Here is a 21,535-nt window from a genome sequence, read left to right on the forward strand (position 1 = left end):
CCATATGCAGATGACATGCAGCTCTACCTCTCGTTCAAATCTTCACCAAGGTTGGCTGTAGAATCCCTTTCCAAATGTCTGGAGATGGTGAGTGGCTGGATGGGGAGGAATAAGCTGAACTCTGACAAGACGGAGGCACTTTTGGTGAGAGACAAGAGGAGGGTGGGGGATGTTGACTTGGTGTTGAATGGGGTATGGTTACCCGTGAAAGAAAGACCAGGTCCACAGCCTGGGGGTCACGTTAGACTCCCAGCTGTCCATAGAGGCTCAGGTGTTAGCTATGAGCCGGACAGCGCTGTATCAACTCCATCTGATACAGCAGCTGCGCCCCTACCTTCCCGACCATCTGCTCCCATGGGTAGTACATGGCCTGGTCTACTCTTGTCTAGACTACTGTAATGTGCTCTACGTGGGGTTACCCTTGAAGATGGTTTGGAAGCTGCAGCTGGTACAGAACATGGTGGCTCACCTGATTAAAGGCAGCTGCCGGCGTGATCACATCACTCCGGTGCTGAAGGAGTTGCACTGGTTACCAGTGGTTTTCTGGGTCAAATTCAAGGTGTTGGTTTTGACCTTTAAAACCCTATATGGTTCTGGCCCAGCCTATCTTAAGGAGCACCTCCAGCAACACCAGACAGGCCGCTTAACAAGATCAGCCTCGGATGGTCTTCTCTCTGTCCCATCAGCCAGGACAGCTAGGCTGGTGAGGACAAGGGAAAGTGCCTTCTTTGTGGTGGCCCCACTCTGTGGAACTCCCTCCCTAGGGAATTTTGCCATGTCCCCTCTTTAATGAGCTTCCGCCATGGTTGTTCAGGCAGGCATTTGGGGTGGGTTAGGGTATTTTTAGAAATATGATGTTTTAAAGTAGAATTTTACTGTTTTAAAATTGTATTGTTGTACGTTGTCCAGAGTGGCCAGGTGACCGGCCAGATGGGCGATTAAGAAATTCAATCAGTCAGTCAATCAATACAACCTGACAAATCGTAGGATAATTAAGCCACAATTTGCCACCGTTATGTGTGAATCAAGTCAATGGGTCTCAAAAGTGCATGCAGTTTAGATTTTGTTGTTCAGTCGCTAAGTCATATCCGACTCTTCGTGACCCCATGCACGATAGCAAGCCATGATACATAGCATGCCAGGCCTTCCTGTCCCCCGCTCTTTCCCGGAGTGTGCTCAAATTCATATTCATTGCATCAGTGATGCTATCTAGCCATCTCACCCCCTGCCGTCCCCTTCTCCTTTTGCCTTCAATCTTCCCCAGCATCAGGGTCTTTTCCAGGGAGTTTTCTCTTCGCATTAGGTGGCCAAAATATTTGAGCTTCAGCTTCAGTATCTGTCCTTCCAATACTGTCTCTTTAACTCATGAATATTCCTATATAAATATGGAATAGTTTTAGAAATTAAAAAAAAAAACACTGTTCAACTGAAGCCTCTGGATTATTAGGCCAGATATTTTTTTGAGAAACGGTTTGATCAAGATTCTCCTCTACAGTACCAGGAGGCAGGTCCCAAAGCACTATAGTAATCGCATTCTCAGAATCGTAACATCAGAAGAACAATCTGGGGCTAAAATAGCAAATCTATTAGAAAGAGGAAGCAAGGGGGCCCCTGTGGTACTAACAGGGGAGAAAGGGAATTCAGTCTCTCCTGTTTGGAGTGTGGACAGTACACAAGACTGCCCCTCATTCTTGTGTTGTCTCTTCTTATTTCCCATACTAAAATGAATAATTCAAACATGAAGGGTTGGATCCAGGATCTGCCTTTCTCAAGAGCAAAGATAAGTAGCATGATAGTCCCTGCCCTCAAGCTTACAATCTAAAGATGTGACATAGAAGGAATAAAGCAACACTAGCTAGGAGACGTAGTGGTGAGCGATCATGAGAGTTGTAAGCCAAAACATCTGGTGAACTACCAGTTGCCCATCCCTGAAATAAGGGATGGGAAGGGAGGAGGGGGAAAAAAAAAAGCAAATTTAGGTTACAGTTCTTATAATGACCATCTGGGATGGAAACAGTTCAGGTAGCCTGCTGGCTCCTGTTAGGTGACAGTTAAGGGAGGTCCAAAGGCAATTGGTATACCAGGAGAGGGAGTGCTTCTCTTCTTTCCCTCTACTTTGCAGCTTGTTGCAATGGCTGCTGCTATGTGACAGTTGTTGAATTAGTTGGGGCTCACCACCAGCTAAAGGATTTTAGTTAGTTAGCAATCTGCTTCTTAATTGTAATTGATTAAGTATTCAATTTAAACATTGTAAAGCCTGTATTACCAAAACCTCAATATATGTGATTTCTGAGATACTGAAGGAAATGTGAAAATTTGCAATTTCGTAAACAAGAGTTACCACTCATTGTTAGAAGGAAAGGCCATCTTTAATGTTTTCTTTTTTCATCCCCTAGTATAACAACGGGGCCGCGGTGGCTTAGTGGTTAAGACGCTGAACTGCAGACCGGAAGGTCTGCAGGACAGCAGTTCGAGACCCGAGTGCTGCGTGACGGAGTGAGCTCCTGTCTTCAGTCCCAGCTCCTGCCAACCTAGCAGTTCGAAAGCAAGAAATTGCAAGTAGATAAATAGGTACTGCTTTGGCGGGAAAGGTAACAGCGTTCCGTGCACCTCGGTGTTCAGTCATGCCGGCCACATGACCACGGAAGCATCTTCGGACAGCGCTGGCTCTTCGGCTTAGAAATGGAGATGAGCACCACACCCTAGAGTCGGACACGACTGGTTGGGGACACCTTTACCTTTTTACCTTTTTAGTATAACAACACACCAGCGCCACAATAGCCTTCAAAAAGAAAAAAAGTATGATGTTAACTCAGCCCTAGAGATTAAAATTGGTTGATCTGTCTTTCAATTAAAGCTTGCAGCACAACAACTAATAATTTTCTTTATTTATTCAGGTCATATTGATGTAGTAAAACTGCTTGTAGCCCATGGAGCTGAAGTGATCTGTAAAGACAAGAAATCATATACACCGCTACATGCTGCAGCTTCTAGTGGAATGATTAGTGTAGTAAAGTATCTTTTGGATCTTGGAGTTGATGTAAGTAAAAATGACTTTAAATTGTCTCTCATCATTTCATACATCGTTGTGAAATGAAGACACTTTCAGGAAGGGTAGTAATGGTGTAAGTAGTGTGTAACAACAAAGCTAGAGGAGATGACAGTATTCCAGCCGAGCTATTTAAAATCCTAAAAGATGATGCTGTTAAAGTGCTGCATTCAATATGCCAACAAATCTGGAACACTCAACAGTGGCCACAAGACTGGAAAAGGTCAGTTTACATTCCAGTTCCAAAGAAGGGCAACGCCAAAGAGTGTTCAAACTACCGCACAATTGCGCTCATTTCACATGCCAGCAAGGTGATGCTCAAAATCCTACAAGCTAGGCTTCAGCAGTATGCGAACCGAGAACTATCGGAAGTACAAGCTGGGTTTAGAAGAGGCAGAGGAACTAGAGATCAAATCGCCAACATTCGCTGCATCATGGAGAAAACAAGAGAATTCCAGAAAAACGTCTATTTCTGCTTCATTGACTACGCTAAAGCCTTTGATTGCGTGGATCACAACAAACTGTGGCAAATTCTTAAAGTGATGGGAGTACCAGACCACCTTACCTGTCTCCTGAGAAACCTGTAGGAGGGTCAAGAAGCAACAGTAAGAACCACACATGGAACAACCGATTGGTTCAAAATTGGGAAAGGAGTACGACAAGGCTGCATATTGTCACCCTGCTTATTTAATTTATATGCAGAGTAGAATCATAGAATCATAGAATAGTAGGGTTGGAAGGGGCCTACAAGGCCATCGAGTCCAACCCCCTGCTCAATGCAGGAATCCAAGTCAGAGCATCCCTGACAAATGGCTGTCCAGCCTCGTCTTAAAGGCCTCCAGTGTGGGAGAGCCCACCACCTCCCCAGGTAATTGGTTCCATTGCCGTATTGCTCTGACACTCAGGAAGTTTTTCCTGATGTTCAGCCGGAATCTGGCTTCCTGTAACTTGAGCCCATTATTCCGTGTCCTGCACTCTGGTATGATCAAGAAGAGATCCTGGCCTTCTTCTCTGTGACAACCTTTCAAGTACTTGAAGAGTGCTATCATATCTCCCCTCACTCTTCTCTTCTCAAGGCTAAACATGCCCAGTTCTTTCAGTCTCTCTTCATAGGGCTTTGTTTCCAGTCCCCTGATCATCTTTGTTGCCCTCCTTTGAACCCTCTCCAGCTTGTCTGCATCCTTCTTAAAGTGTGGTGCCCAGAACTGGACACAGTACTCCAGATGAGGCCTAACCAGTGCTGAGTAGAGGGGAACTAGTACTTCCCGGGATTTGGAAGCGATGCTTCTATTAATGCAGCCCAAAATAACATTTGCCTTTTTTGCAGCCACATCACATTGTTGGCTCATATTCAGCTTGTGATCGACGACAATTCCAAGATCCTTCTCGCTCGTAGTGTGGTTGAGCCACGTATCCCCCATCTTGTAACTGTGCATTTGGTTTCTTTTTCCTAGGTGCAGAACTTGGCATTTGTCCCTATTAAATGCCATTCTGTTGTTTTCTGCCCAGCACTCCAGTCTATCCAGATCACTTTGAATTTTGTTTCTGTCTTCCAAAGTATTAGCTATCCCTCCCAATTTTGTGTCATCTGCAAATTTGAGTACATCATGAGAAATGCCGGGTTGGATGAATCAGAGGTCGGAATTAAGATTGCTGGGAGAATTATCAACAACCTCCGATATGCAGACGATACCACCCTAATGGCAGAAAGCGAAGAGGATCTAAAGAGCCTCTTGTTGAGGGTGAAAGAGGAGAGTGCAAAAGCTGGTTTGAAACTCAACATTAAAAAAACGAAGATCATGGCATCTGGCCCCATCACTTCCTGGCATATAGAAGGGGAAGAAATGGAAGCAGTGACAGATTTTACTTTCTTGGGCTCCAAGATCACCGCAGACGGTGACTGTAGCCATGAAATTAAAAGACGCTTGCTCCTTGGGAGGAAAGCTATGGTCAACCTAGACAGCATAGTAAGAAGCACAGACATCACCTTGCCGACAAAGGTCCGTCTAATCAAAGCTATGGTTTTCCCAGTAGTAATGTATGGCTGTGAGAGCTGGACTGTAAGGAAGGCTGAGCGCCGAAGAATTGATGCTTTCGAACTGTGGTGCTGGAGAAGACTCTTACGAGTGCCCTGGATTGCAAGGAGGTCAAATCAGTCCATCCTAAAGGAAATCAACCCTGAGTGCTCATTGGAAGGACAGATAATGAAGTTGAAGCTCCAATATTTTGGCCACCTAATGCGAAGAGAAAACTCCCTGGAAAAGACCCTGATGCTGGGAAAGACTGAAGGCAAAAGGAGAAGGGGACGGCAGAGGATGAGATGGCTAGATAGCATCACGGATGCAATGAATATGAACTTGAGCACGCTCCGGGAGAGAGCGCAGGACAGGAAGGCCTGGCGTGCTATGGTCCATGGGGTCACGAAGAGTCGGACACGACTGAACAACAACAACAAATGTGTATTACAAGGTGGATTCTCATATAGCTAGTGTTTTTATATACAGAGCTTTATATTCTAAAGCTTTTTCTTTTAGAAACTTGATAAGCTTGCATTTAATAAATTGTAATCTATTCTCCTTTAATTGTGATTTAAGCATGGAGGTGAGAGTAATTCTTTATCACATATTTTCTATATGAGCCCGTGTAAACAAATTACTGGTAAAGTGATTATAATGATCATATCTTCTGAGTAATCTGTGCTAAAATGGATAGAACTATTAACATCTGATTTGGAAGATTAATTTTTGCCTTCATATCAACAAACCCAAAGTCTTATTGCATAGAATATTTCCATTAGTATAAGCACATTTAATATTGTACAAGCCTACATAGTCCAAAAACAGAAGTGAATGTTAGTAATGTGTTGTGTGAGGTTTTAACCTCTCTGAAGACTTGTAGAATTCCAGTTATGAGATTGTTGATATTGGTAATATATAACTTTCATAAATATTCTGTCTAATAGTGTGTTAGTACCGTCATTCTAGTAAAACCATAATTCAGTAGAATGCCTAACTTTAAATATGTAAAGTTAATAAAGGTAAAAAAAATTAGTATCTATAACTAAGCATTGTATAAAAATAATTTAAAGTGACAGGCCTTGCTTTCTGGCTCATAATCTAAGTATAAAACAGGTAACACACAAAAGAAGATGGGCTGGAAAGGTGCCCAAAATGTAATGAAATTGACTTATTTTCTGTGCTTTCCCCTCCTTATATGAGCTTCTGATAGTTTTACAACTTGCCTGGTTTTTATCAGAACTGTGAGAGAATACTCGACTACAGATTTACTGATTTTGTATATTTTTTTGTGATGAAAAAATCAGTAATCACAGCTGTATCAGTTACAGCTAACCTTCTTAAGTAATAATTGAACATCTGAAACTGCATTTTATTATATACTGAGTCATACCATTGGTTCTATGTCAGGGTTGTTTCTGAGCGCAGGGAGTGGGATAGCAGTTCAGATTCTGAAGGAGAACCACCAGACATGGGGGAGGTGTTTTCCCAGGCTAGTCCAGACATGACTAGCCTGGCTTTTCAGGTTACAAAAGCCCAGCTGGCTGAGGATGAGGGTTCCTCTTCACACACCCCTGTGAGAGAGAGCGAACGGGGGGGGGGGGGTGTTTGCAGAATCTGATCTAATAGATGCCAGGTGCAAATGCAGAGCAAAGAGGGAGAAGGCAGGGGTGGAACTTAAGACGGTCTAGTGGCCTTGCATGACTGTGATCAGAAGCCTCATGGGAGAGAGGTTCCTCCCCCACCCTTAAGTTAGGCTAGTGAGACTGCCTTCCTCTTCAAATGGTGGGCAACTTTCGTAGCTACCTCTTGAACCCCCTGAAGGCATTTCCTTGTAGACTGGGAGTCACTGAGAATTTGCATCTGTTTGACCCTGTGAAGTAATGGATTAAAAGCTGTAGACTGAAGCCTCTTCTCTGTGTATGTTTCCGCATTTGAAGTTAAGTGCTGGCAAAAAGAATCCTGACAGTCTATCTACTCCAGCATAGTCTGCTTTGACAGGCAGGAGCCTTTTAGTCCTGTGAAACACATCCTTTTAACTGGAATTAAACTTGTGACCATCTGCATGCAGGCCCATCTCCTGAGCAACTTGACTCAACTGTTGGGATTCAGATTCAATGAATAAATGTCATTTATTCATTTGTTTAACAAATACTGTGAGTCATAAAATTTTCTGAATATAAATTCTGATTGGAATGGACTTAAAGCAGTATAAGGATTGTTTAGAAGTTCTTTAGACTCATGATATTTTTCCCCCAACAGATGAATGAACCAAATGCATATGGGAATACACCTCTTCATGTTGCTTGTTTCAATGGACAAGATGTTGTAGTAAATGAACTAATAGACTGTGGTGCTAATGTAAATCAAATGAATGAGAAGGGATTTACACCTTTACACTTTGCTGCTGCATCTACCCATGGAGCATTATGTTTAGAACTTCTGGTTTGTAATGGCGCAGATGTGAATATGAAGGTAAAATGAACTGAAAGGTGAATTTTAAATGCTGTCACGATACGTATTAACATCTAACCCTAAAAGTGATAGAAACACTTTTAATATTCAGCAAATATATGCCTTAGTGCATTTTATTGTGGGATAAGGTAGGAGAGCTCTCGGGATTATACTGGTTCATTGGTTCCCAGACTTCTTTTTATGGCCCATTGTTAGTAAAGGAGGTTGTAATGAGTCACCCTGCTTGATTTATGGCATCAGGTTGCCCATAGCATTTTCAGTGAAATTATGGTACACCATGAAAACTGGATGTGCAGATGGTCTGTGAGAGATTTTAACTCTCCTTCATCCAAATGGTTTGGGAACCACTCTGCTGAATGACACAAAAGAGACTAAAAGGAAAGTTGGACGATACAAAAGGCTTCTGACTGATGAGGTAGCTGGAAGTGGTAAAAAATATGTTCACAAATCTGAATACTTTAAAAATGTGGGTGAGAGAGAGAACATTGCTCAAATAAAGAAAAAATAATTCACAGTGCAATAATTTTTGAAGTTAAATTGGTTTTTTCTCTGATAAATGAATGGTTTCATCTTAGCAGTATATTGATTAACCATGTCTGGGCAATACATCTTGCCATCACTTTGTCCCGTAGGTAGCACCTAATCCCATTCACCATTTTCTCAGATGGGGAGGAATATAATGTATAGCGAAGAGGAGAATACATTAATCTTTAATATTGAAACAGGATGATTGCCTGTTTCTTAATTTACTTAATTAATTGCATTTATATACTGCCTTCCTGCCAGTGCCCTCAAGGTGGTTTACAATTTAAAATGCTAAAACAAAAAATAAAATATATTTAAAAAATATAGAAAAACACAAATTATTATTATAATCACATTGACTGGCATTAAATGTATGAAAACTTTTTTTTCTGAACTTTCTGTTCATGTTTGCATAGCTAGTGATGGCTACAGATTATAAATGCTTTGTAGCTGTTAAGCAAATTTGAAATTACCTTGTGCATTAAGGTTGACCTACTTATAGGATATGTTTATGGAGGAATGCTTATGTCTCAAATATACAACATCCTCCGGAATGGAATAGTGCATCAAGATTTACTTGTGGTTTGTAATGAATTGCTTATGGTTTTCTGTTATCTAATGTTTGTAGCAGATTCATATAAGGTATGCGTGGAAACCTTGTTTTAACTGCTATGGTGCTAGGAGTTAAGGCATTTGTGCTGTCATTGTTGTAGACCACAAGTGTCCCAAAGTCATAGTTCTGACTGTGCCTCACTGTGTTGTCATGTGCAGCTGTAATTATGACCGCCTGTAATTCCATTATGCTCCAGCACTCTAGAGGCTAGTGCAGCAAGCCCGATAAAGTCTTGAAAAGCCTACAGCATTCTTTTGACCTGCCACTACCAGCACAATTTTGCAGGAAAGTAATTTTAACCAAAATTCTCTATCTAAACTTGTCAATGGACTTGGTAGCCATGGGTTGACTTTTTTCTCCCCAGAGTAAAGATGGGAAAACACCATTGCATATGACAGCCATTCATGGAAGATTTTCAAGATCGCAAACCATCATCCAGAATGGTAAAAGAAGAAAAATATTGAAATATTAATGATGATTTTGTCACTGTAATAATATACAGAACAATGTTGAATGATTTAGTTATTTTTTGGGTGTAAGTTTTGTTAACTTCTTTGTATTGTGTCCTAAAGTATGGCAATTTCAGATTATCAAGATAACAGTTCTGGAATCTTCAGATTACTAAATCTATACTTTTTCTCTTACTCAGATAACTGTAATTCTAATATGCTCCAACACCCTAGTAGTCTATGTTCTGTTGTAGTTTACACAGGACTTTTGCCTTTAGGTTAGTCATATAATTTTACATTCTAACACTAAGCTCTGATATACACTTTATTAATTCAGTGCCACAAGTCCTCATAATTGGTGAGCAAAATCCTTCCTGGGGAGGCAGGAGCTTCTTTACAGATTTTCCCATGTCTTTGTTAAGCCAGTCAATCTTTTCCGAGGGCAGCCTGGTGCCCTTTCCCACTGTTTGTGTGGCTTGAACATGCTAGTAGCCTGCAGTTCTTTCTTTTGACTGATAATTCTGCTTTCAGAGTACCTTTCTCTGGAATTCTGAAACTACCATGATGACCATCAAGTTGGATGGCTATAAAGGGGAGTTAGACAAATTCCTGGAGGAGAAGGCTATCCATGGCTACTAGTCCTGATGGCTTTGTGCTACCTCTAGTATCAGAGGCAGTAAGCTTATGTACACCAGTTGTTGGGGAACATGGGTGGGAGGGTGCTGTTGCACTCATGTCCTGCTTGTAGGTTTCCCATGGGCAGCTGGTTGGCCACTGTGTGAACAGAATGTTGGACTAGATGGATCCTTGGTCTGATCCATCATAGCTCTTACGTTATGTTCTGATGTTCTTATGGCCATGAATCAAAGGAATTACCATAAACTAAGACATTTGTGTTCATTTTTAAAAAATCATAGAGCTGCTCTCTATGATGCAAATAATAAGTGAAATGGCTCTGGCTTTCATATATGGGAAGCAAGATTTGCTAATCTCTAATATAGTGAAATCTGTGACCGCTGGAAGCCATCAGATTCTTGCCATAAATGATATCTTTGAGATCCATTATCCACATGACATAGAAGCAGGGGGGAAAATAGCACATGTCATTTGTGCATCCTGTTAGCTTCTTCTTTTCAACATGGGAAGTGGCTGTTGGTTACATCTGGTGATGTTCAGACACTTAGACTCAATTTGACCATTTGAATTTCCCCCTAAAATGTGAATTTGTTAGTAGTCTTTATGCCACTAAATACACACGTGCTTATATGGTTACAGTCTATTTTACATTTAATTTCTAGGAGCTGAAATAGACTGTGAAGATAAGAAAGGAAATACACCTTTGCACATAGCAGCCAGATATGGACATGAGCTGCTCATCAACACATTAATTACAAGTGGTGCTGACACTGCAAAGTAAGCAATGCTTAATGTCTTGAATTATGTCAAAATGAAATGTATATCAACGGGGAGGGTTGTGTGTATGAGTGTGAGAGAGGGAGAGACAGACAAAATGTGTTAAGGCTAATGAGATACTAATGGATTAGTGAAACAGTAACAGATAGTGGTAGTAGTACACTGTTCATTTTAGAACATGAGCAATATATAGAACTTTATCCAATATACTGTATTCCCAGTAGAAGGCCAGTAAACCTGCCCATGTAAATTCTTATGAGTATACAAATAATCCATACATTGTGGAACATTACATTGTAAAGGAGGATTGTTTACATAACAATTTACAAGGACTTACATAAGTATATAAAATTCAAACCTTTTTCAACACATGTTGCTGTCTACGCAACTTAATATAATATCCCTGTAAATAAAGCAGAAATCTTCTCTATTTCTACAGTAAATACAGATAAGGCTCAAATTTTAACTAGATGTCATTTTGAAAGAATGCACTGTATTTGGATTGAAGAGTTACATTCAAATATGTTAGATGACTTCCTTTCATTTTTCTAACTTTTATATACATGGAATTTGGCATAATATCTTGGATTACTTCTCTTGTAATGAGACTATGATGTCTGATTATGGTGTATCTTAGGCGGGGTATACATGGAATGTTTCCTCTCCATTTGGCAGCATTAAGTGGATTTTCAGACTGCTGCAGAAAGCTGCTTTCATCAGGTAGGCTCTTCAAAATTACTTTACTCCTTTCCTATAAACCTTTGATTGTTGACATATTATAGAATAGAACTTGGGGGTTGTCAGTGCAATCTCAATGAAAAAGTATTCCTTAATTTTTAGTCTTTACATCTATTGGCAAATCTGTCTTTGTATGATAAAAATTGTTCCTTGTACACTAGACTCCAATTTGTGGTAATCTTCAGTTGGTTCTGCAGTGGGAGCTTTGAATTCTTGATCATTTCAGAATTTGCTCATTCTAAATTAGTTAGAGCCAAGCAAATAGGTCCTAGACCCATATAATTTTCTATGGTAGGCCAGTACCAAGAGGAAGAATAGCAGCAACTATGTAGGCATGATACCAGCTTAATTGTACTTGTTTGAACCTCTGAAACTTGCCATTTGGAGGATGGACTCAGCCAATAAGAGGAGCAAAGTGACCCTCAAAGGTAAGCACCAAAACAAAGAGCACACCAAAAGAAATAACAAAGTTATACAAGCTCTGTGACTTCAACCCTAAGAACCAGAGAGCCAGCATGGTGTAGTGGTGAGAGTGTTGGTGTCATGCCCTTCCTGGAGGAGGATTCATCTGAGGAAGAAGAGGAGGGGGAGAGCCAGCACAGTGGGCCCCAGCTGGAGCTCAGTGAGGAACAGGAGGCCCCCACGCTGTGACTTCCGTTTGTTATTTTGCTGTACGTGACTGATTCTTCACCGTTCAGAGGGATGGATCCCCCCCAGAGTCAGCTTCCAGCACTTGGGGAAATTCAGGAACTGCTCGAGAGGGGCCCAGCTGCTCCTGCAATGTTTCCAGAGGAGGACCATCAGCCAAGGCCTCCTGTTCCTCGTTGAGCTCCAGCTGGGGCCCACTGTTCTGGCTCTCCGCCTCCCCTTCTTCCTCAGATGCATCCTCCTCTAGGTAGGGCAGGACAGTTGGACTGGGAGCCAGGATATCTGGGCTCTAGTCCCTACTCAGCCATGGTAGCTCACTGGGTGACTTTGGACCAATCACAGACTCTCAGCCCAACCTACTTCACAGGGTTGTTGTGAGGATAAAATGGAGAGGAGGAAGATAATGTAAGTTGCCTTGGGTTCCTTGCAAGAGGAAAAAGGGGGTATATAAAATAAATAAGTAAGTAAACAAACCACAGGTGGTCAATTCAGACATAATGTTAAACTATGGTTTCTGTTACATAAATGAACCTTGGGCTCACTCACTCCCCCTGCTCCCTTGGGTGCATCTGCAAGAGAACACTGAAGTATCTGCTTCTAGTTTTCCCACTAACCACAGCTCGTTACATCCAAACACAGGGGAAACTGTGGTTATGTGAAGAAGCTATGGTTGCTGAACAAGCCAGGATCATAACCAGCAGTTTGATCCTGGCTTGTTTGAACTAACCATAGGATAAATTAACCACCATTTCCTCCAGGTTTGGATGTAACAGGAAGTTTAGTTTAAAAGCAAAAGCTTGCAAACTCTCAGCTGTGCCAGAGGAAGAGAGGGGAGAGGGAAGCGTATGAGCCCCAGGCTTGTGCAAATAACACTAAAACGTAGTTTAACACTACAGTGAAATGGTCCATCACCATGCTTCTTTTTCATATATTAACAGAACATTAAATGAACATACTTTTGGGTTTTGTTTTCTAGAAGTGGTAACCCATGCTTCAGTCACTTCATAAGGAAGTTTCCTTCATAGCATGTTCTGCAAGGCTGGATGGTGGAGGTCCATTTTATAGATGGTTTCACAAAATACTTCTTTTGTAGGCTTTGACATAGATACTCCAGATGATTTTGGTAGGACCTGCCTTCATGCAGCTGCAGCTGGAGGGTATGTATCTTTACAGTTTCAGCGGCTTTTTAAATTTAGGATTTGAGAGGATCTTCAGTAACAGCATAAAGTTTGCTCTCAGAGGGAGCAATCCTATGTGGATCAACCATCGCCTTTGACCCCAGGGGCGACCACCCATCCAGTGCAGGGTGGGAGGAGTGGTGAGGAGCAGATCTGAGTTAACTTAAAGGTCAGTTATTTACCCCCTGCCCTGCTTTCATGGCTAGACAGCCGATTTTGCCTGTCTAGCAGTGGGACCTCGGAGCGCGGGAAGTGGTGGCCGGACGACACATAGGATGTCGTACCGGCATTTCCGACTGGCCCACCCCCAGGAATGCCCTGTTTTCACCGCTCCGTGCTGCCTACGAGACGGTGCGGGAGGGGGTGGGGGTGGGTTCTCTGGGAACTGACCTCAGAGCGTGGGCTCCAACGGGCTCCAAGGTCGGTTCCCAGGAACTGTCCTATCCTGTGGCTGTCCAGCCGCTGACTAGCAGCCATACGATTGCTCTCTTAGAGGATTTGTATGACTTGTGTAATTCTTAAAACTAAATAAAATGAAGACATAACAATAAACTTAACGCACACATACAGAAAAGTAACACAAGCAAATAAAGAGTTATAACTGTGTAAGGGAAATCTAGGATATTGGAGAAATCCCCCCCCCCCCCCCGGTAGATAATTCACATTTAATTTCATATATAATGCTTGAAATCTTGGAGTTAATGAAGAGACACTTTTCAAAATATTTAAACACGTAGTATTGTAACAGTAAATAATATATACTCCGTGTGTGTATGTGTGTGTGTAGGCTGATACTGTATGAAAATGCTATTAAAGAAGTCTGATTAAGGAAACATATTCTAAAAGGTATAGGTTAACAAGGATACCAGTTTAATCTGTTGTGGTACTATAATTTGGTAAAGTATTACATAGTATTTATGAAGCACTTCTAATACGTGGAATAGGACATGTCATTCTTTAAAATATATAATTAGCTATCAGTATCTAATTCCATTTTCAGGAATTTGGAGTGCCTAAATCTGCTGCTCAACACAGGTGCAGACTTCAATAAGAAAGACAAATTTGGAAGGTAAAACATGAAGCTCTTTCTGAATGTGTAAGATTCATTAAATAATTGCATAGCATCATTGTCGAGTGTGAAAAACAATTAAAGGCCTTTGTCATTTATTTCCTTCTGGCTTCATTTAATACTGTAGATCTGCTTATGGTCAGTAAATTGACTCTTGCTGGTAATTAACAGTTAGGTAGGCTACTGGAATATATCCAAGTATTCTGACATGTACTGGTAAATTTCAAGACCAGCCAAGTGCTAAATGTCAAAGTTATTTTGATCCTTTATTGGAAAAGGCTAACATTTACTATGGCACACTGATAAATCTTCAGTGTAAGTTTTGTTAGAATAACACTTCTGGCATTTTGCCAGTAATCAACTTCAGGTCCCAATTTCATCCTTGTTGTAACTATTTACCAACAAATGTGTTAATCCAATGTCACACCAGCGCAGTGGGACTTTCTCCCTCTCTCATCCCTCCTGCAGCCTTCTGTGAGACCCTGAAATCTGCTCCAGAAGGTTACCCAACCCTTTGGAACAGATTTTGATGGTGCATGAGATTGGGGTGGGGGTGGGGATTACTGTTTCTGTCAGTGGAATGACAAATGTCAGCATTGGATCCAACTGCCTCTTTGCATTTAAAAGGCAGGCAGGGTTATCTACAATGGTGAAGAAATGGATTACTTCTTATGTGTCTTTCAGTCTTGGCCTTATTGATGAATTTGTGATTTCAAGCTTTAATTGATCAAAACTACTCCTGAAATTAACACTGCGATCCCTAATATCACACGCCCCCCCCCCCCCCGTTTGAGAGGAGAGAGACAGCATTCCAGAGTGCATCCTACTTTACCCTAAAATACATATTCTGTTTGGATTCTTTTTGTGATGAATTCAGATTCTGAACTAAAGTTTGTCAATATATGCATCAGGTACATTTTTTTTTGGTCTCTGTGCATCACACATATGGGCTCTGTGCCTGTGCGGAGACTCATTCGGGAAACTTCTAAAGCCAAGCAGCGTTTTGGTGGGAACCCCTCCTCCACCGTCCTACTGTATATACTCCGGTGGGTTCCTGCCTTTGCCCTCAGTTCCTTTTCAACTGCCTTACCAGTTACTTCATTGGCAGCTTCTTCTATTTCGGTCAGTGCTGAGCATTTTTTCCTTACAGCTTTTTGCTGTTTTTTTCCTATTTTTTTATTTTTGTGTGTCCTTCATCTTTATTAGAGAGAGAGAGAGAGAGAGAGAGCACATTCCATCAGGGATGGTGGTGTCTCAGTAGCCTATGGCCCAAAAGTCCAGCTTCAGAAAATTTTCTGCTTGTGGCAGTAAAGTGTCTTCATTGGACAGCCACTCACTGCCTGATTTGTTTGGGTGAGTCCCACATAGTAGAGACTTGCCATCATTGCCAGTCTCTCTCCAAGCAGGTGCGCAAGAATAGCACAGACTGGCTGAAGGCGATCCTTTGGCAACAGGCCCTTGAGGCATTGGCTCCATAGACGAGCACTGCAGGGATTGCTTCTGCAGCCCAAAGTCCTGTCCCCCCTCCATCTGTACCGGAACTGAGGGGAAAGGTGGGAACCTGCTGGAGTATGTACAGTAGGGCAGTGTGGGAGGGGTTCCTGCTAAAACGCTGCTCAGCTTTAGAAGTTTCCCTAATGAATCTCCAAGCAGGTGCAGAGCCCATATGTATGAATGCCCAGATGAACACTCCAAGAGCTACAGTTCCAGGTAAGCAACCTCTCTATCTTAGGTTCAGATTGACTCCCTTATCTGAGCCAGCCACTTGGTTCAGCTGGGTGGTTCTCCCCTCCCTGCACTAAATTCAGATGTAGGCAGTTCTGTTTTCCCCTTAGGTGAAACAAGGTCTGGTCTGCATCCTTGATTACTCATTGGGAAGAGTTAGATTATATCAGATGTGCCTTGCCTATATTCTTTAGTTTACTAGCTGGCTTCTGTCACTCCCTCAAAGATCAGTTCCTGGCAAATTAACTCATTATGTGTATTCGTACAAACTATCTTCTCCCTGTGCAAAGTGGGAAAGTGAAATCACACTTTTGCCCCACCCACTGGTTGTGCCTATTGTGCTACTGGACCCGCCAAACATGCCTTGACAAATGTTTGCATGGCGGCTATGCATGTGAAATCTAAGGCATGTAGAACCGAATTGTATGGTCAGCATCCTACACTCAGTATGAGATTCTACTGTGCTATCTAGGCTTAAGTATGTTGGATTTAATGCATGTAGTCACTATGCTACGTGTGGATATGTTCATTGGGCCTGGATGAAGGACAGGTGAGGGTGTGGTTGGAAGATGCAAACTCACATCTCCACTGTATATAGTAAGGGTGGACAACTTCCAGGGATTGGGCGGGCATATTGTCTCACTGAACGCACCAGGGGATATACCTTGGAAGCCTCCCAGAAGTGTAATTTTAGTTGTAAACAAGGTGTGCATAACCCATGCGCCTTTTCAATGGAAAATTACCACAGTTTTGGCCACCATGATTTCAGTGGCAAATTCGGTGATGGCGAAAGGAGAAGAGACCGGGGGGGGGGCAAAAGTAGGAAGGGGGGATTCAGTTGGTTTGCATGTTGCTCATCCCTGCTACATAGGGAAAAAGATTATTCTAACCAACTAAAAGTATACAACGTCATCTTACATTTTGGTGAGGCACTCATATTTTCTGCCATAATCTTATTTTTAAACAATTTATTTACGGTGCTTGTGAGGGATATGATACCAGGATACAGTAATGTTATACTAATCACAATCAAGCAAATATGTCATTAAATTGCTCCTCGGGTAAAATGCTTGCAAAAAAGAAATGTTGGAAGTCTAAATGGTTTTACAGTGGCTGTTTCTGTATTAGAGGTAGTTTTGTTACTATGTTCCCATCTTCTATTTTTTTTTAAATATGCCATAGAACTCCACTCCATTACGCTGCAGCAAATTGCAATTACCAGTGCCTGTTTGCCCTTGTGGGTTCCGGAGCTAGCGTAAATGACCTTGACGAAAGGGGTTGTATACCACTGCACTATGCAGCTGCATCAGACACTGATGGAAAGTAAGTATGGCACTGCTTTTAGAAATCTTAGGCTGCAGTCCTATACCCACTTATCTGAGAGTAAACTCATTTGAACTGTATGGAACTTACTTCTGAGTAGACAGGTGTATGATTGACAGTGTTCAAAACCCCAAATATTGTTTCCATAGAGTAATCCAATTGATCATATACTGTTTTTAAACTGTTTTTCTCCTAGACAGCAAAGCGATATTCCTTGATATAATGTATCACATTAGGAGGAAAAAATAGAGGGTTGTTGTTAGAAAGGATCAAGATATACTTACAGTAGAATTACTGTTCTCAACAACCATGTAAATGATGGCTGTGACGCATGGAAGAGGAATTGGTATTAGAAAATTCTGTTAATGTAATACAGTGAAATAAGGGCATGGCAGAAAATCAACTTTATTAACATTTACAATGTTCATTTTCTGTTTTTACATAAACATAAAATATTTCCTGATTAAGAGGAAATTGTTATTGCAATATTAACTTAACTATTTTTGTTAACACCTTCATTGTAAAAAGTAATATACTAAGAGAGAGGAATTCATAGTCTCAGGACATCGTACCATAGATGGACATACGAAATGGTTGAAGGGGGAAGTCGTTTTCTCCCCAGTGCAGTTATTCTGAGGTTACGTAATTTCTTGCTCCCAGCTAATAAGAGGCAGAGCCGTGAATATAATGACATGCAGGGTGGGAACAAAGGTTTACCCACTTAATATTTCTGTCCTTTTAGCTACAGAATTCTTCCTGAAAAAAATCTATGCAGATTACCAGTTCTGCTGTTTATATTTCTTAGATGTATACGTCCAGAGGAATAATTCTAGAAGCACTTTCTGGCAGGTAAACATAGGACACAGTCCTATTTTCAGTAACTCCTCATATCTACAACACAATCCTAGCCATATTTACCTGGAAATAAGCCCCATTAACCATAATGGGATTTACATCCAAGTAAATATGCCTTGGATTGCACTGCAAGTTCCTTCATTGCAATCCGAACACTAGACTAAGACCTGGTTCACATGACATGTGAACCATGGTGGGCTGTCACCCTTGTTTGTTTCATGGTGGCTTATCATGACATCAGAACCCGGCATGGTTTCCTCAGCATGGTTTGTTAACCCCACACAAGCCATCCTGGGAACCTATGGCTTGTTGTTGGGTTGTTAGGATGGCTTGTCGTGACATCCGAACCCAACAGAGTGGCTTGTACATGTTTTGTAGGGAAGGGCTACAGAGCCTGCCTGCAAGAACAGTGAAAAACCTGATTGCTCCTTGCAGTGCTCTCCGCCCCCAGCTCCCTCCTCCTCCAGCTCGGCGTTTCATTTGAGAGCAACCAGCTTTATCCCCTTGTGAGCTGAGTTAGCATATCTATATGTGATTTACCTCTAGGTAAGTGTGTGCCCCCCTGCCCCGATTTGGGAGGGGGGATTTAAGCTTTCCCTCCTCCTGTTTTTATGCTGAAGTCCCACCCTGTGTGTGGGACACACACACACACACACACACACAAAGTCTTACTTTTTTCTTCTTTAAAAACTTAAATCCCCTCTCCCAAATTGCCATGGTCCCAAATTGGGAGCGGGCATGCTTACCCAGAAGTAAGTCAATCACACATACACATACAGCTGTGCTAGGAAGAAGAGCAGGCTGCAAAGAAAGCCAAGGAGGCTTTTTTGAAGTGTTAAAGAAAGAAAGCACCTCATCCTAAAAAGTAAGGTAACACCCACCCACCCCTCAAGATATGGCATATATATGTCAACACAGGTATTTTACAAGGGGGGGGGAGGATCTCATCACAACAGGAGTATAGACAAGTTGTGCTGCAAAGGCCCCGGGGAGGAGGCAGGAGGACAAAGGGGGACCAAACCATTGCAAGCCGGTGAGTGCCTGATCGTCTGTCAGCAGCAGAATGGCTTAGTGAGTGATGAACCAACCCACCATGGCTTGTTTTTAGTGTAGTTTATTTTGATGTGCGGACCAGCCCTATATTTTGTAATGTGATGACCTAGTTAGCACTGAAATGTCCACATATTTTGTGGACAAAGGCATGATTTCTGAAAACAATATTTTGGAGATTTAAAAGTACTTCCAACTCTGGAATCTTTGGAACACTACTTTGTTCAGTAGCAGTCAGTTCTTCTGAATTGTCTAAATATTGGTGTGTTCTGTTAACATCAAAATTCGGTTGTGATTTTAAAAGTAACTACACTACCCTGCTCCTGTATTTTAGTAAAATAGGTTGGAAAACTTAAGCATGATAAATAGAAAGTGATACAATAGCAATTGTTTTAAATTTCTAGACAAATTGTTTTTGATATAGCTAGTATTATCTTTAAAACATGTACATTTGCTTTTGGGGGGAAAGGAGCTTTGAGTAGAGTATGCAATTTATAAATACCACATGTTTTATGTAAAAACTAACCTTCCAATGGCATTTGGTTAGTCTAGCAAGAGTATTACAGTATATGCCTATTTTGTGTCCTTGCAAATCAAGGCAATATAAGTTTAATAAACAAAAATATGTATGTGAAAGCATGCTTCCACACATCCCCTCTCCTACAGAGAAGGAGAGTGTGCTCTATGTATGAGTCTAGCATTAGATGATGTACCATAACAGAATCCAACATGTGGATGATACTGTCAGCTTTGATGGTCCAGTTGTCTGTGTGTGGTGAGAAGACTCAAAGGGTAGTATCCAATAGGCCAGGCCTCACCAACCCTGGTCCATGCACAGCCCTGATAAGAGTGCTTCTGGGGTCAAGTCCCGACGCACATGAAAACACTGGTTTCTGGAGGGGGCTCAACCTGCCTCTTACAGAAACCAGCGTTTTTGCATGCATTGGGGCTTGCCCCCAGAAGTGCTATATTGCAGCCACACATGGTAGGGGCTGCGTGTGCACAGATGCACACACGCACAACCCCTTTCGGATACTACCCAAAAGGGACTGGTTTCAGGTTTCAATCTATTCCCTCATTGATTAACGATTAAAAAATGCAATTTATTTTGTATAGGTGCCTGGAATATTTATTACGAAATGATGCAAATCCAGGGATTCGAGACAAACAAGGATATAATGCGGTTCATTATTCTGCTGCTTATGGACATCGCTTATGCCTTGAATTGGTAAGAGAGATTAGTATAAAGGATGTTTAGCAATAAGTAATGATTGAAATGAATCTTTATGTTAGAAAGTACATGTAAGACTGTTATTTTAAAACACAAAAGAAAAATGGTAGTATTCATTAAAATATTAAAGCAGTTAGCAGTTTATTATGGAGACTTAAGATTTAAAAGCTACTTTAGTTGTGCCTGAGGACTTGGGCATACCCATGGGATTTTTGACTTTTTTCTGTATCACAAACTGCTTTAGAACAGTTTAAAAATGGATTTGCCATGTGGTATGCTGTTCAAAAAACAAAAGCCCACAATTTCTTGGGCCTACAGAATGAGTGTTGCTCTTTGGCCAGGACTCAACGTGAAGTCTAGTTCAACTAAAGTCAGTTGGAATGTTGCCTTTAACTACACTGAGGGTATAGATGTATCCCAGGTTTGTTGCTTATGCAGAGCAGCTGCTGATCTTGCATGAAATAATTGGGTGAAACATATCTGCCAAGATATGTACGTATTTGAATTACAATGGCTGCTGTATATAATTTAAGTTGAGAATTGTGTGTTTTCTGAAGAAAAATAAAAATGCAAAACAGTGTAATTTTTATTAGTGTTTAAATGTTCACATTATAGCAACATTTAACTTCAGATGGGTTTCATTGCAGATTGCCAGTGAAACACCTCTAGATGTTGTAAGTACAACAGCTTTTGCTATGACAATATTTATTACAAATATTCAGAAACCTTATAGCCTGTTAATATTAAAAGTATTTTCCTGTTAGACATTTCAGTATCTATACTAGCAGATACTTGATTAAACAACATAATGACTCCATATAATATATATGCCTCTACTAATTTAAAAAAAAAACACTAGAAAAATTCAGATTCCTTTAATATTGTCAACGGTATTCCTATTGGCGCAAGGCCAAACTACTTAGAGAAATCTGAAATTATTGCTAATTTTTCAGTTAGCTCACTTTTCTTGGCTCTTGATGTATTAACAACTACTGTCCTCATATGCTTCCATTTCTTGCCCATTCTTTTCCTGATAATAAACATGTTTAGCTGAATTTATTTTTAATTCAATTGACATCAAGTGTTTTCAGTAGCCCTATTCAGTTGTTCAAAAAGAGGTTAAAATCAACATGTGAGGGGAAGGAACACTCCAGCCCTGCCCTTCTCCCTCCATGCATT

The 21,535-nt window shown here is 41.2% G+C and overlaps 1 protein-coding gene across 3 annotated transcripts in view; it reads left to right on the forward strand.

Moving 5' to 3' along the window:
• The window catches only part of ANKRD28 (ankyrin repeat domain 28), a 139,500-nt gene that overhangs the window by 102,636 nt on the left and 15,329 nt on the right, over positions 1 to 21,535 (forward strand). For all 3 annotated transcript variants that reach the window (XM_084858448.1, XM_084858447.1, XM_084858446.1), the window contains 10 exons: positions 2,898 to 3,040; positions 7,327 to 7,539; positions 9,042 to 9,120; positions 10,425 to 10,539; positions 11,177 to 11,259; positions 13,019 to 13,082; positions 14,104 to 14,172; positions 17,080 to 17,220; positions 20,242 to 20,353; positions 21,004 to 21,030. In XM_084858448.1, coding sequence (XP_084714574.1) covers positions 2,898 to 3,040; positions 7,327 to 7,539; positions 9,042 to 9,120; positions 10,425 to 10,539; positions 11,177 to 11,259; positions 13,019 to 13,082; positions 14,104 to 14,172; positions 17,080 to 17,220; positions 20,242 to 20,353; positions 21,004 to 21,030 — 1,046 coding nt within the window. The remainder of the gene's footprint in view (positions 1 to 2,897; positions 3,041 to 7,326; positions 7,540 to 9,041; positions 9,121 to 10,424; positions 10,540 to 11,176; positions 11,260 to 13,018; positions 13,083 to 14,103; positions 14,173 to 17,079; positions 17,221 to 20,241; positions 20,354 to 21,003; positions 21,031 to 21,535) is intronic.

Source organism: Heloderma suspectum, chromosome 5, assembly GCF_057233095.1.
Source record: "Heloderma suspectum isolate Gila_16-S chromosome 5, 16-S_ref, whole genome shotgun sequence".
NCBI classification, from domain to species: Eukaryota; Metazoa; Chordata; class Lepidosauria; order Squamata; family Helodermatidae; genus Heloderma; species Heloderma suspectum.